This window comes from Aquarana catesbeiana, linkage group LG04, assembly GCF_042186555.1.
Source record: "Aquarana catesbeiana isolate 2022-GZ linkage group LG04, ASM4218655v1, whole genome shotgun sequence".
NCBI lineage: Eukaryota > Metazoa > Chordata > Amphibia > Anura > Ranidae > Aquarana > Aquarana catesbeiana.
In genome coordinates this window covers 117,044,047-117,058,366 of record NC_133327.1, presented here as the reverse complement: position 1 = coordinate 117,058,366, position 14,320 = coordinate 117,044,047, and the positions used below count along the sequence as shown (strand labels likewise).

At 41.8% G+C, this 14,320-nt stretch overlaps 1 protein-coding gene across 5 annotated transcripts in view; it reads left to right on the top strand.

Annotated features, from left to right (window-relative positions):
• STAG1 (STAG1 cohesin complex component) overlaps window positions 1-14,320 on the top strand; it is a 335,198-nt gene that overhangs the window by 227,875 nt on the left and 93,003 nt on the right. For all 5 annotated transcript variants that reach the window (XM_073625486.1, XM_073625487.1, XM_073625485.1 and 2 more), the window contains one exon: window positions 10,107-10,258. In XM_073625486.1, coding sequence (XP_073481587.1) covers window positions 10,107-10,258 — 152 coding nt within the window. The remainder of the gene's footprint in view (window positions 1-10,106; window positions 10,259-14,320) is intronic.

Below are 14,320 nucleotides of genomic sequence, written 5' to 3'. Positions count from 1 at the left end.
CCCCCCTGCTGCCCTGCGGTGCTTCTCTGGGCTCTGCCGTGCCATCGGGGACCCGGAGAAAGAATCCGCTGCCACAGGATGACGAGCATAGAGATTTCCGGTGACCAGATGGTCACCAGTCATCTCTATGACCGTCGGAGGCCCCGGTGCAACATTATGACGTCACATCCGGGCCACAGTTGTAAACAAAGCCGAAATCGCGGCTTGAAAGCATGGGATCGTTCATTTTTTTTTTTTTTTTTTTTTTTTTTTATACTATGCTTTTCAGCCTGGAGGAGAGATAGGAGAGGGGAGGGGGGGGGGGGGGGGGGGGGATCTTATAGACCCCATATCTCTCCATAAAGAGAGACCTGTCACGCACTATTCCTATTACGTGGGATGTTTACATTCCTTGTAATAGGAATAAAAGTGTTCAAAAATTATTTTTAAAAGAGAAAGTGAAATAAAAATTTAAAGCACTCCCGTGTGCTCACAGAGCAAACGCACACGCAGGTCCCGCCCACATATGTAAACGCCGTTCAAACCACACGTGAGGTATCGCCGCGTGCGTTAGAGTGAGAGCAATAATTCTAGCACTAGACCTCCTCTGTAACTCTAAACTGGTAACCTGTAAAAAAATTTAACGCGTCGCCTATGGAGCTTTTTAAGCACCGAAGTTTGGCGCCATTCCATGAGTATGCGCCATTTTAAAGCGTGACATGTTGGGTAGCTGTTTACTCGGAGTAACATCTTTCACGTTATACAAAAAAATTGGGCTAACTTTACTGTTTTGTTGTTTTTTAATTCATAAAACTGTTTCCTCCCCCCCCCCCCCAAAAAAAAAACTTATTTGAAAAATTGTTGCGCAAATACCGTGCGACATAAAAAGTTGAAACAGCCGCCATTTTATTCCCTAGTGTGTCTGCTAAAAAAATATATATATATAATGTTTGGGGGTTTTGAGTAATTTTCTAGCAAAAAAATGATTATTTTTACATGTAGGAGAGGAGTGCCAGAATAGGCCTGCTATGGAAGTGGTTAACCACTTCAATACCAGGCACTTAGACACCTTCCTGCCCAAGCCAGTTTTCAGCTTTCAGCGCTGTCGCATTTTGAATGACAATTGTGTGGTCATACAACACTGTACCCAAACAAATTTTTTTATCATTTTGTTCCCACAAATAGAGCTTTATTTTGGTCGTATTTCATCACCTCTGCGGTTTTTATTTTTTGCACAACAAATAAAAAAAGACCGAAAATTTGTTTCTGTTAAAAATTTTTGTAAAGAAGTACGTTTTCTTCTTCAATGACGGGCACTGATATGGCTGCACTGACGGGCACCGATGGACAGTGATAGGCGGCACTGGTGGGCACTTATGGGTGTCACTTATGGGTGGCACTGATGGGTGGCACGATGGGCACTAATGGGTGGCACGGTTGACTCTGATGGGTGGCACGGTTGACTCTGATGGGTGGCACTGCCCCGCATCACTGCTTTATAATGGTGCCAGTCAGTGCCCATTTGTGGGCACTGATTGGCACAGATTAGGTACAGGTGGATGGCCATGGGGTACATACCTGGCCATCCACATGTTGCCCGCTTCCCTGGTGGTCCTGGCGGCTAACCTGGTGATCTAGTGCGGGCATCCGAGGGGGGGCTGCGCTGATAAACAATCAGCGCAGACCCCCCTTGTCAGGAGAGCCGCTGATCGGCTCTCCTCTACTTGCGTCTGTCAGACACGAGTGAGGAAAAGCAGTTGATCAGCTTTTCCTCACTCGTGTCTGACAGACGCAAGTAGAGGAGAGCCGATCAGCGGCTCTCCTGACAAGGGGGGTCTGCGCTGATTGTTTATTGACATCGTGATCAACCGTGATTGGACACGGCTGATCACGTGGTAAAGAGCCTCCGCCGGAGGCAGTGACCGGCCCCCTAACCCCCCCGTTTTACTTACCTGAAGCCCATATTTCCCTCGGCGGGGATGCGCTGTTCCTCTCTCCACGGGGTCCCGCCTCTTGATTGGATAGATTGATAGCACAACCCGCAATCCCCCCCCCCCCTCGGCAGAGTGCTTCCCCTAGGGGGCTATCTGATGCAGGGAGGAGCTGCGAGACCCCAGAAGCTGCACAGTGGAGGCAAGTATGATATGTTTGTTATTTAAAAAACAATAAAAAATGATCCTTTACAATCTCACTTGAAAGGTTTCCTTTTCTTTGGCCAGGTCAGCTATTAGCCAGCTGTTGCAGCAATTGGTATCTGCTAATCTGTAAAGGATCTGGTCAGACGGCCTGACAGGCCTAACCAGGAGGATGATTTGCCTGAAAATAAGACAGATATTCCTCGAGCGCTGTGTGTTGCTGTTGACGCAAATTTGACGGCATGGTAATTGAGGCCAGAGTGTTAAAGGACCGTGGCATCTCAGGACCAGTGGTGTCTACCCTAGTGAATGCTAGAAAAGCTGTCACTAGGAAGATCTATCCTAAGGTCTGGAAGACTTATATTGCTTGGTGTGAAGCCAGAAAATGGCATCCTCAGAAATGCGTGATTGGGAGAATTCTCTCTTTTCTACAGTCAGCTGTAGAAATCAGATTGGCTTTCAGTACAATCAGAGGTCAAATTTCGGCCCTGTCAGTATTCTTCCAAAGGCCTTTAGCCTCCCATTTGCTGGTCCGAACCTTTATGCAGGGGGCAACTCGTTTGCTTCCCCCCCATTAGGCCACCTATGTGTCCTTGGGACTTGAAATCGGTGCTGTCTGTATTACAGAAGCAACCATTTGAGCCTATCAAGGAAATTCCATTGACTTGCTCTCACGCAAGCTAGCCTTCTTGATGGCCATCACCTCAGCTAGAAGGGTATAAGAGTTGGCGGCCCTTTCGTGCAGGGAACCATACTTGATCCTTCACCATGACAGGGTCATGTTACAACGGATTCCATTCTTTTTGCCAAAAGTGGTGTCAGCCTTTCATTTATATCAGGACATTATTTTGCCGCCTTTTTTCTTTCAGCCTCGTTCGGCGGAAGAGAGACGACTGCATTCCTTGGACGTTGTCCGAGCAGTCAAGCTTTATATGTCTAGATCTGCGGAGATTCGAGGATCAGACTCTTGTTAAAACGAAAAAAAAAAAAGGACCCAACAAGGGGCAGGCAGCTTCCAAGGCTTCCATTGCCGATTGGGTCTGTCAATTGGTCATTCAGGCCCACGGTCTGAAAAGTAAAGCTCCTCCCTTTTAGGTTGAGAGCCCATTCTACCAGGGACGTAGGAACCTCCTGGGATTTTCGCCATCAGGTATCTGTGGCTCAGATTTTTAAGGATGCTACCTGGTCTTTGGTGCATACGTTCACAAAATTTTATCAAGTGGATGTTCGAGCAGCCGAGGATTCGGCTTTCGGTCGCAGTGTACTGCGGGCTGCTGTATAAGGTCTGATGGCTATTGTTTGGCAGGGTGTCTCCCTCCCCTCAAGGCTGTTGCTCTGGGACGTCCCAGTAGGTAATGAATATTAGCCTAACTCTGTGTCCCATAATGTATGAAAAACAAAATAGGATTTTTTTATCATACCTGTCAAATCCTTTTCTTTGAGTACATCATGTGACAAAGAGATCCCTCTCCTCTTTTTTGAGGATTCAGTGCTCGCTACAAAACTGAAGTACTTCTTGTATGGGAGGGGTTATATAGGGGATCACTTCCTGTCTGACTTTGTCTACCAGTGTCCATTCACCTAGAGATGGCGTATAACCCAGTAGGTAATGGATATTAGCCTAACTCTGTGTTCCATGATGTACTCAAAGAAAAGGATTTTTACAGGTTAGTATGATGAAAAAATCCTATTTTCCATGCATTGCTCCATCTTTGGCTAAGTGGCAATGCTCATCTAAAGAGCACCTCAAGGTACCTTTTTTAATAACCTGCTGTGTGTACACCAGTTCCCTAACTTGCAGCCAACTTCGAGGTCCCCAGCTCTGTCTGTACCTTTAGGCTAGGTTCACACCATTGCAAATTGAAATAGCAGGAGATTTTGACCGGCACTCTATGGAGCCGGTTCACATATCTCCGGTGCGAATTTGCACAGGAGCCCTGTGCGTCTTTTGGTCTGTTTTCAGGTCCCAATTCAGCCAAAAATTTGGGCTGAAATTGGACCTGAATCAGTGAACCAGGACGCACCGGACCTCTGTTGGGAGCCGCATGTGGCAGTGGTGTGAACCCAGCCTTAGCCTCATTTTTGGTTAGTAAGGCTTCCTATCACAGTGGGCCAATAAGTAGAGCTGACAATCATGTGAGGTTGTTGCTATTTTACAGTATTCTCCAGTGAACCTTGGTCTTTATTTGCCACAGTAAGTGGGAATTTTACATTTTGTCACAAGTTCACATTTTGTTCGTTAATGCAGTAACCCTTCACAAAGTGACAGAATTTATATTAGTATGACTAAAGTAAGCCACAGATCATGCAATTTTCTTTCCTTCAACTACAGGTTGAAGGAAAACTAATTGCTTGATTGATTAAGATTGATTAATTAAGATCGCTGCTTGCATCTGTAGCCACTGGCACCATTTGCATGAAATAAAACAGACAGGCTGGTTGTACAGAAGTCGATCGATCGACTTAAGTACAGCCAGCCTGCCCATAGATGGATCGAAATTTGGACGGTTCCTGCTGAACCTATCCGTCGATCCGCCTGTGGTCGGCTTTAATCACACTTTATGGACCCGTTATCAAATACTGTTTGTAGTAGAATAAATCTCTGTAAAACATTATCACGCTCTTCAGAAAAGCAAGTAGTTCATCGCAGCTACATACTGTAGTTAGAATTTTATTATTTAATCAGTCATTTTGAAAGTGGGTTCTCTTATGACTACAGTTCATCTTTAAAAATTAGAAGAAAAAAAAATCTCAAACGATAAGTTCATCTTTTGGAACATGTTATATGTTCCACCCATACTTAGGCCTCGTACAGACGATACAAAAATCAGAAGGGACGATTCGTAAGACGAGCTGTCTGCGGATTTTCAGCTCGTTAGTACGGTGCTTGCGACAGCCGATTTGACTTTTTTACTTTTTCATCAGACAAAAGCTGGATGTGCAAGCTATAAAATTTTTGTCGGGTGTGAACTCAACATCTCATTTTCGGATGGTTAGTACAGAAATCGTCACAGTAGAAACACGCGTGCTCGGAATCAAGGAACGAGCCGGAAGAGTTCGGTCTTGTAAACTACTGTTCATAATCTAGAATTAACATTCGTGATGCCGCAGTTGATGAAATGTTGTAATGCAGCGCACATTCTCTAATTTAATTGGATAATAACGAAGCTGCGATCTGAAAATCGCGAATCAATGCTCACCAAACTTAAACTAACATAAAATAAGCAGTAGGGGCACAAAGGGTGGTGCTTGAGAAATGAACTTCCTCTTTATACTCTCATAGTACGTCACTACGTTCGTGTTTGTCAAAGAACAATTTGTGTATAGTTGATATGCTAGACAAAGTCCTACACACGCGCTTTTGACAAAAATCAGACACTTGGTCGTACAACAATCAAACTGCGGGTGCCCACTCTCTCACTGTTTGAAAAAAATAAAATAAACTAGGCCGTGCGGGGCTCTGGCCACGTCATTCATTCATTCATTCATAGTCCTCTGTGAATGGGAGAATACAAGTCTTGACAGCCTTTTTAGCTGTCAGCTTGTAGTTTCAATGAACTACCATAGTGCTGCTGAGCGCTCTGGTAGTTCATTATTCCTGTCAGTGAGTATCTGCCTGCCCATACGAGGTACAGATACACTGAGAAGTCTGCAGGAGTCCTGCATGGCACACCCAATCTACTGATCGTGGGTGCAATTTTTTCCAGGCTGCAAGTAAAAAAAATAAATAAATGCACATATTTTTTTTTTTTTTTTTTTTTTTTTAACCTGCAAAAATGTGCTTTTATTTTTTTCATTTTTTTTTTTTATAAGGTGAACATGTCCGTTAAGTGAGTAATGCAAAGTCTAATTTAACAATGTTTAAGCATGCTATAAACAATTTTTCTAGTACTTTTTTCCTTACGGTACTTTGGAAGTATTTTGGGTAAACTACAGCCATTATTTTAAATGGCAAATACTTGTTCTGTAATTTTTTACTTTTACTCTAGCTTATTATGCAGGTTACTGTTGAGTTTGAAGGGGGTACCGAAGCACGCAGCTTTTCCACTGTAATGTATTCTACAGTGCCACCTTGCATCGCTGTGTTTGTTTTCATGTTCAGCCAGCTCCGTGTCAGGGGCAGATTATAGCTATGAATATCTTTATGCTGCTGCCCCACACTGGTAAACTTTAGAACTTCGATATTGTAGATTTTAATGCATTTAACTACTTCAGCTCTCCCACATGTACACCCTCTACGCACCAGAGCTAATTTTACTTTGTTGCTTTGAACCTATTTATTTAGAAATAAATTTTGCCATTACTTAAGATTAAAGTAATACATATATTATTTAAGGAAAAACCAGGCTTTCTTTTCGTGATATTATCTTGCAAAAAATTATTTTTTAAAACAATCCTTAGACCAAAAAAAAAAACATTTTTTGACCAGTGTGGTTTTAAAAAAAACATGTTTGTTGTAGTTTAAAACTATACACTTTATTCTATAGTTTGTCATTTTTGCTATGACACTAAAATTGAGTGTAGTGTAAAGCATTGCAAGTTATATTTGAGTGAAATAATTTTTTTTTTTTTTTTTTAATTTTTTTTTAATATTGCACTTTGTTTTAATGTGACATTATGGCTAATAAGGGTAACAGAAGAACAGACAATCCTTGCAATTCCACCTGGTTTCACAGTCTGTATTTTAAATCCTATCTTCCTTCATCTACACCTTAGTTTATCACTGCAGCTATCCATTAATGACACTGGGGTTTTTCATCTGTTTGTAGTTCACCTGGAGTGGAATATGAATGTATGGAACATTCTGGGTTTTGAGGGAGGGGCAGGTTTAGAGTTTTTTTTCAGTACCTCTGTGACGGGTGTGTCCCCAGTTCACACTCAATCGACTTTGGGGCTGCTTTCAGCATTTCTCCTGAAGCCAATGTCTGCAGTCAGGAATCCTTAGTCTTGTACCGGTTTCAGGAGGATTTGGTACAAAAGTGGTCTGCCCCCACTGTGTCCTACATGAAGTTATTACCATACTGGTAGAGAACGCATCTGCCTTTGAAGTGGTAGTAAACTATAACTTAAAACTTGTACTTATAAGAATGCTATACCTGTAGGTATCGTGAATATTTCCTAAACCTGCACCGTTTAGGAGCTATTCACATTGCACGTTCCAGCATGCATGGGAGTGATGCCATCATGGCCCGGCCATTCAAACGACTGGAGAAAGTGAACCCAGAAGGGGTGAAGATGGAAGCGCCAGGAGAGGTAACAGCTCGGCACTGGAGGGTTCCATATAAAAGGTAAGTCCTGTCAATATGTGCTAGAATGCAGTGCATTCTAGCGCATTATGGCATAATGCAGCGCCCCATTTAAAAAAATAGATAAAAATCAGTAGCGTTTACTACAGCTATTTCAAGCGATTGAAAGTCCTCTCTAGAACTGTTCTCCCTGTCGGGCCCTGCTCTTCACCCAGTCCTGCCTGTGACTGACTGATGTAATTGTTTAATTCCCAACACTGAGAAACTTTAAAATATTCCCTTGCTTTGGGACGTCTACAATGCAAGGGTTAACTGCTCATCTAGGGGATAGGGAAAACCCTTTTACTTATCTGATCCTCTGCTCCCCCAGCAGGGGGCACTGCCTCATGCTTCAGCAATGGACTGTCCTTGGTGTCATATCTAATGCAGGGCTATGGGCCTTGCATCAGTCTTGATGACAGCAGGACATGGCATTGACTTCACTCTTTGATTAAGACCTTTGGCTCTTGGATGACCACACTATTCATTTCCCTGTGACTCCATTGGAACTAAATCTGCTTTTCTTAAACTGTTTTTTGAACTCATTATAGACCTTCCTCATTCTACTCTTACTCACAAAGTAGTTTTCCTTGTAGCCATCAGGGCAGCTGTCTGAATAGATGGACTTGTCCTTCAAGACAGGGTTCTGGTTTTGCATAGAGACAAGGTTATGTTGAAGCCCTGGACATCCTTCTTGCCTAAAATAGTTTCTGCTTTTGACCTCTGCATTCTTCTATTTCTCTGTCTGGCTAACCTATAGGACATTTTCCTCCATTGACTGCATGTGGTTCAGACTGTGAAAGCTTGTTGTCAACCACTGCTTTTTTTCAGAAAACGGATTCCCTTTTTGTCATCCCTGATGGTCCTGATAAGGGTTCACCAGCATTTTTCCAACCTGATATTTGAGACCATCATACATGCTATTGGTCTCCACCCTTTCCTACCAAGGCACACTCTGCTAGATCCTTGAGTGCTTTTTTGGTCTTTTCTGACTCAAGCTTTACCAGACTTGTGAGACTGTCACCTGGTTCTGCCTATCCCTCAGGATGCTTTTGAATGTCCCGAATGTGAAATATTCCTTTTGTCCCCTAATGGGCAAGAAAAAAAAATAAGATTTTTGTGCCATAAAATATTTTTCCTCCATTGAGAGGCATAAATCTCTGTTTATGCTCATGCTCTCGCTACAATTTTGCTAAAAAAACAGGGTCTTGCTGGTGGTAGAACAGATTATCCTTGGCCGGCCTATAGTTTGTTTGCCAGTATCCAGTCCTACTGTCGGTGACAGTATAACCCAAAGCTGAAAGATTTCTGTGTCCCTCAATGGACTCCCAAGAAAAGGATTTTAGGGGGAGTGCAAAAGTCCCATATTGGCGGAGTAGTTGGTGTAATATTTGTAATCTGTTTACTTCTCATAGTATATTAGTGTTCTCATGAATCGGGGGTGGTGTTCTGTAGTAAACAGGCAAAAATTCAGGATTGTTTAACTACTTGCTAGACATATGACATTGTCCAAAATATTGATGTTAGGCTGGCAATATTTGCTGCTTTTTGCTTACAATAAAAGATAAATTAATTTTAACAATAGGAGTCAGATGCTTCCATTTTCCTTTTCATTAAGTTAAAGTACCTGAAAGGAAATTTATATTAAGTTTGCCATCGCTGACCTCTACGTCCAAAAATGCAAGTTGCTTGGATGTCAGGCTCGCCCAGTGGCATAAGTCGCTCGCAAATATGCAGAGTAGGTGATCTGATGTTGTTTTTTCTTCACCTGCATGTTTGTTCGATGAGGCAAATAGCATTTACCCCGCTAACCTCAATGCTACAGTGTCCTGTATTTATGTGGAGATTGTTGGGATGAACCAGTTAGTGCTGCAGGGGATATTGGACCTCTAGTAGAGGTTTTATCTTGATCAGAGCAGCTATCTGGCAGCGCAGGTTGTGGAAATGGCAAGTATTCTGTTTCTTCTTTTGTAGGTATATTTTGTTTTTAATGACATGGACACCTTAAAGGTAAAGTAGAGTGTGTATCTTCAGTTATCATGAATTTTAAGTTATTTTTACAGTATTTACATTTTTTACATGCCTGCTTTTTCAGATTTTTGTTGTATTAAATGTAGATATTGTATTAGATAAACCACTAGAGGTAAAGAGGTTACCCATTACAGTGGGTGTAGCTTTGGATATAAAATATCAGCCTCATAGAGGGTGCGTTGTTTTCAATTGAAGTCAGACGGCTCACAGACTTCTGTAGCGCTGCAAAGCAGAAATCACAGCCTGCATATGTTCTTAGAAAATAATGCTACCTATATGCACATATATGATTAGAGTGGTAATCTACAAATATGTATTTCTTTCCATACCTTAAACTTTGTTGAACAAGTTGAAGCCTGAAGCACCAGTTAGAGGTGTCCTTCAGTGGAAGCAGGAAAGCAGTTATGTTAGGTGTCTGTCTGGTGCTATATTTCATCCTTAGAAAAAAAGCAGAAGTTCTGCAAGGAATGCTTTCTATAGCTCTGATTGTGTTTTATAAATCCTTTTAGAGCCTTTTTGCTCTTCTGCATTTTTTCATTTGTTACAATACACTTTTATGTGTTTTACATGCAGCTTTACACAGTCTTTCTGAAAACTTTAAACTTTTAATTGCTACTTCATCAATTTTTAATTCTGGGAAAAAATAAGACTGTTTTTCTTCTTCCTAATACTGCAGCAATGAAGCTGATGACCGCACTGGTGAATGTTGCCCTTAACTTGAGTATTCACCAGGATAACACTCAGCGGCAGTACGAAGCAGAGAGGAACAAGATGATTGGCAAGAGAGCCAACGAGAGGCTTGAGCTGCTTCTACAGAAACGAAAAGAGGTATGCCATATCTGCACACTTTGGTCTTGTTTACACCTGCTTTGCTCTTTGAAGAGCATTTGACATGCATTGAGGAGGCATTGTATTGCCACCTCACTTCTGTTTTAACCCCCTAAATACCGGACAACCGCTCACATTGCGGGGCAGTTCCAGCGCAGCTCCATGCAGTGCAACAGGATACAATTCCTGCTGTGAAGTCAAGTATCCCGCCCACTGCATGTGTACACCTCTGCCACTGTGTCGCAAATAGGGCAACAGTTGAGAGATGACAAAAATGCGGCTCAACCGTGGGGTTTTATCGCCCCCCAATAGCAAGTGTAAATGAGCCCTTATTCATTCAAAGCTTTGGTTGCCGTGCACAGTACATTTGCCTAAAGCAGGCAGGTAAAAGGAGAGTAACATGTCGGTTAAGATAAGAATTTTTGTGTTTCACTCTGCTGTGTTTACCCAAGGGTGGCCAGTCAGGGCAAAACAATGGTGGAAAAAAAAGTTATAAATTGTATTCGTTATGCTTTAGTGCTTCCTCTATTATACTGTGCATTGGAACACATTTCCTAAGGGTTTTGATTTAAAGTCCTGCCATGCAGGACCCTTTTCAGCAATCACATGGCACAATCTTAGGCTTGTTAAATGTATACTCCAGCTAAAATATAAATGTAAATAATGAGATGCATAGTCTACCTGCTATGAAGTTCATTGTTTCTCCAAGACATTGTTGTATGGTGCCAGTCCACCCAGCCTCTTTTATCTGAAATCTGATCATTCTAGAACACACTCACTGTTGATGAAATATCATCCTTCCTTTCTCCTACACAGAAAAGAAAAATACATTACTAAAATTTCTCCCAAACATCAATTACAGTCAGGTCCATAAATATTGGGACATCAACCCAATTCTAATTTTGTTAGCTCTATACCCTACCACAATGGATTTGAAATGAAACAAACAAGATGTGCTTTAACTGCAGACTTTCAGCTTTAATTTGAGGGTATTTACATCCAAATCAGGTGAACGGTGTAGGAATTACAACAGTTTGTATATGTCCCTCCCACTTAAGGGACCAAAAGTAATGGGACAGATTAACAATCATCCATCAAACTTTGACTTTTTAATACTTGGTTGCAAATCCTTTGCAGTCAATTACAGGCTGAAGTCTGGAACGCATAGACATCACCAGACACTGGGTTTCATCCCTAGTGATGCTCTGCCAGGCCTCTACTGCAACTGCCTTCAGTTTCTGCTTTTTCTTGGGGCGTTTTCCCCTCAGTTTTGTCTTCAACAAGTGAAATGCATGCTCAATCGGATTCAGGTCAGGTGATTGACTTGGCCATTGCATAACATTCCACTTCTTTCCCCTAAAAAACTCTTTGGTTGCTTTCGCAGTATGCTTCGGGTTATTGTTCATCTGCACTGTATAGCGCCGTCCAATGAGTTCTGAAGCATTTTGCTGAATATGAGCAGATAATATTGCCCGAAACACTTCAGAATTCATCCTGCTGCTTTTGTCAGCAGTCACATCATCAATAAATACAAGAGAACCAGTTCCATTGGCAGCCATACATGCCCACGCCATGACACTACCACCACCATGCTTTACTGATGAGATGGTATGCTTTTGATCATGAGCAGTTTCTCTCCTTCTCCATACTCTTCTCTTCCCATCACTCTGGTACAAGTTGATCTTGGTCTCATCTGTCCCTAGGATGTTGTTCCAGAACTGTGAAGGCTTTTTTAGATGTTGTTTGGCAAACTCTAATCTGGCCTTCCTGTTTTTGAGGCTCACTAATGGTTTACATCTTGTGGTGGACCCTCTGTATTCACTCTGGTGAAGTCTTCTCTTGATTGTTGACTTTGACACACATATACCTCCTGGAGAGTGTTCTTGATCTGGCCAACTGTTGTGAAGGGTGTTTTCTTCACCAGGGAAAGAATTCTTCGGTCATCCACCACAGTTGTCTTCCGTGGTCTTCCGGGTCTTTTGGCGTTGCTGAGCTCACCGGTGCGTTTTTTCTTTTTAAGGATGTTCCAAACAGTTGATTTGGCCACGCCTAATGTTTTTGCTATCTCTCTGGTGGGTTTGTTTTGTTTTTTTCAGCCTGATGGCTTGCTTCACGATAGTGACAGCTCTTTGGATCTCATATTGAGAGTTGACAGCAACAGATTCCAAATGCAAATAGCACACTTGAAATGAACTCTGGACCTTTTATCTGCTCCTTGTAAATGGGATAATAAGGGTATAACACACACCTGGCCATGGAACAGCTGAGCAGCCAATTGTTCCATTACTTTTGGTCTCTTAAAAAGTGGGAGGCACATATACAAACTGTTGTAATTCCTACACCGTTCACCTGATTCGGATGTAAATACCCTCAAATTAAAGCTGAAAGTCTGCAGTTAAAGCACATCTTGTTTGTTTCATTTCAAATCCATTGTAGTAATGTATAGAGCCAAAAAGATTACAATTGTGTTGATGTCCCAATATTTATGGACCTGACTGTATATGTAAACCTACCTTGAGTGTTTGAATGTAGTCAGTGATGTAGGAAGCGGGAAAGGAGAGATATCGCAGCACAGGTTTTAGGAGGTTCATATCTGCTTCCCCTGATGTTGCGCTTGTATAAAAGGGTTCTTACTCTGCATGGTAATACACAGGGCTCAGATAAACGTAAATTGAGTGAACTTATTTATTTTAATTCAGCAGGTCACTAAATGCTTTCGTTTGTTTTCAGTAACTAGTTTAGTATGCAAAAGGGGTGGAACTATATAAAACGAAATACAACTTTTTTTCTTTATCATCTTTTAAAGTACACAGACTTCAAACTTTGGCTTGTTTTATCATGGTAATGTGATTACGTTTTTGGGTTTTTTTTCGACGTGCAAAGAGATCACGCAAACACTTGTAGGTGGTAATATACAGATTCAATATCCATGATGGGTACTAAAATGTATATGTATGATTAGTACAAATTGTTTATCAACACTACTGATAGCTTATCCTACCAGGTGGGGGAAAGGGATCTGTCCATAACCCTTGAGGTGGAGGACTGGCGTAAATGGAGTACACAAATATATAAAGGTTTCCTAAATGTTGCCTTGATTAGAAGCAGGCTATAAAGTCCATGCCAGATGGTACTTGGTACTGGAGCATTAGTCAAAAATGTATCCAGGCATTTCAGCCGCATGCTTCAGGGGTTGTGGTCAAATAGGTACACCATTGCACGTTCGTCGCTTTTAGATAAGGGTTCACTGATTTATTTTTTCAGTCACAATGGTTAATATCACTAAAGATGCGAGAATAGCCCTACTAAATAAGCCTGTTGAATATGTCCCACAACATACTCAGACCTTGATCTACTTTATGTTCTTGGCGGCTATAGCAACAGCGTGGAAAAGCCCTGTTAGAGATATTGCCATAGTTGCGTGGATCATGTTGAATGAAAAAATCATGTGTGTCCTACAAGATAAACAATCCACCTTTGATAAAATATGGTCCCTATTGGCTGGCCCATCTGCAGGTACCGGGAGAGTGAGGCCTATAATGACTGGAGGAACCCCAGACGGACTCACTTTTTTCTTCCTTTTTCCTCTTCTAATGTTCCCCTGATTCTAGCCAGCCTTGGCATCATGCTCAAACTGTTTTTTTTTTCCTTCCTTTTTTTTTTTTTTCCTTTTTTTTTTTCTTTTTCTCTTCCTACTCAAACAGCTTATGTTTATAGTCAGGAGGATTGGAACCCCTTATGGGGGACCGTCTATTGCCTGGTAATGGGAAATACTTAGGGAGCTATAATCACTGGATTAAGACTTTTACGTTTTGTAGGCCTATTCACAGTGATTACAGTTTGAGGTCTCGACCTCAAGATCTTTATGACTTATTGGTCCTTATTCTGACTTAAAGGGCAGTCGTTTGGACATCTAACTCCCAGTGTTAGCAATGTCCTTGTATCATATTATGTTCATAGCTCAATACTTATTTTCTTTGTTTACTTCTGTTGATGTCCATGTGTTCACGTGTGGCCTTCTGGAAAACCAAACCCGTTTACCGAGATCTTCTTGTGGTGTTT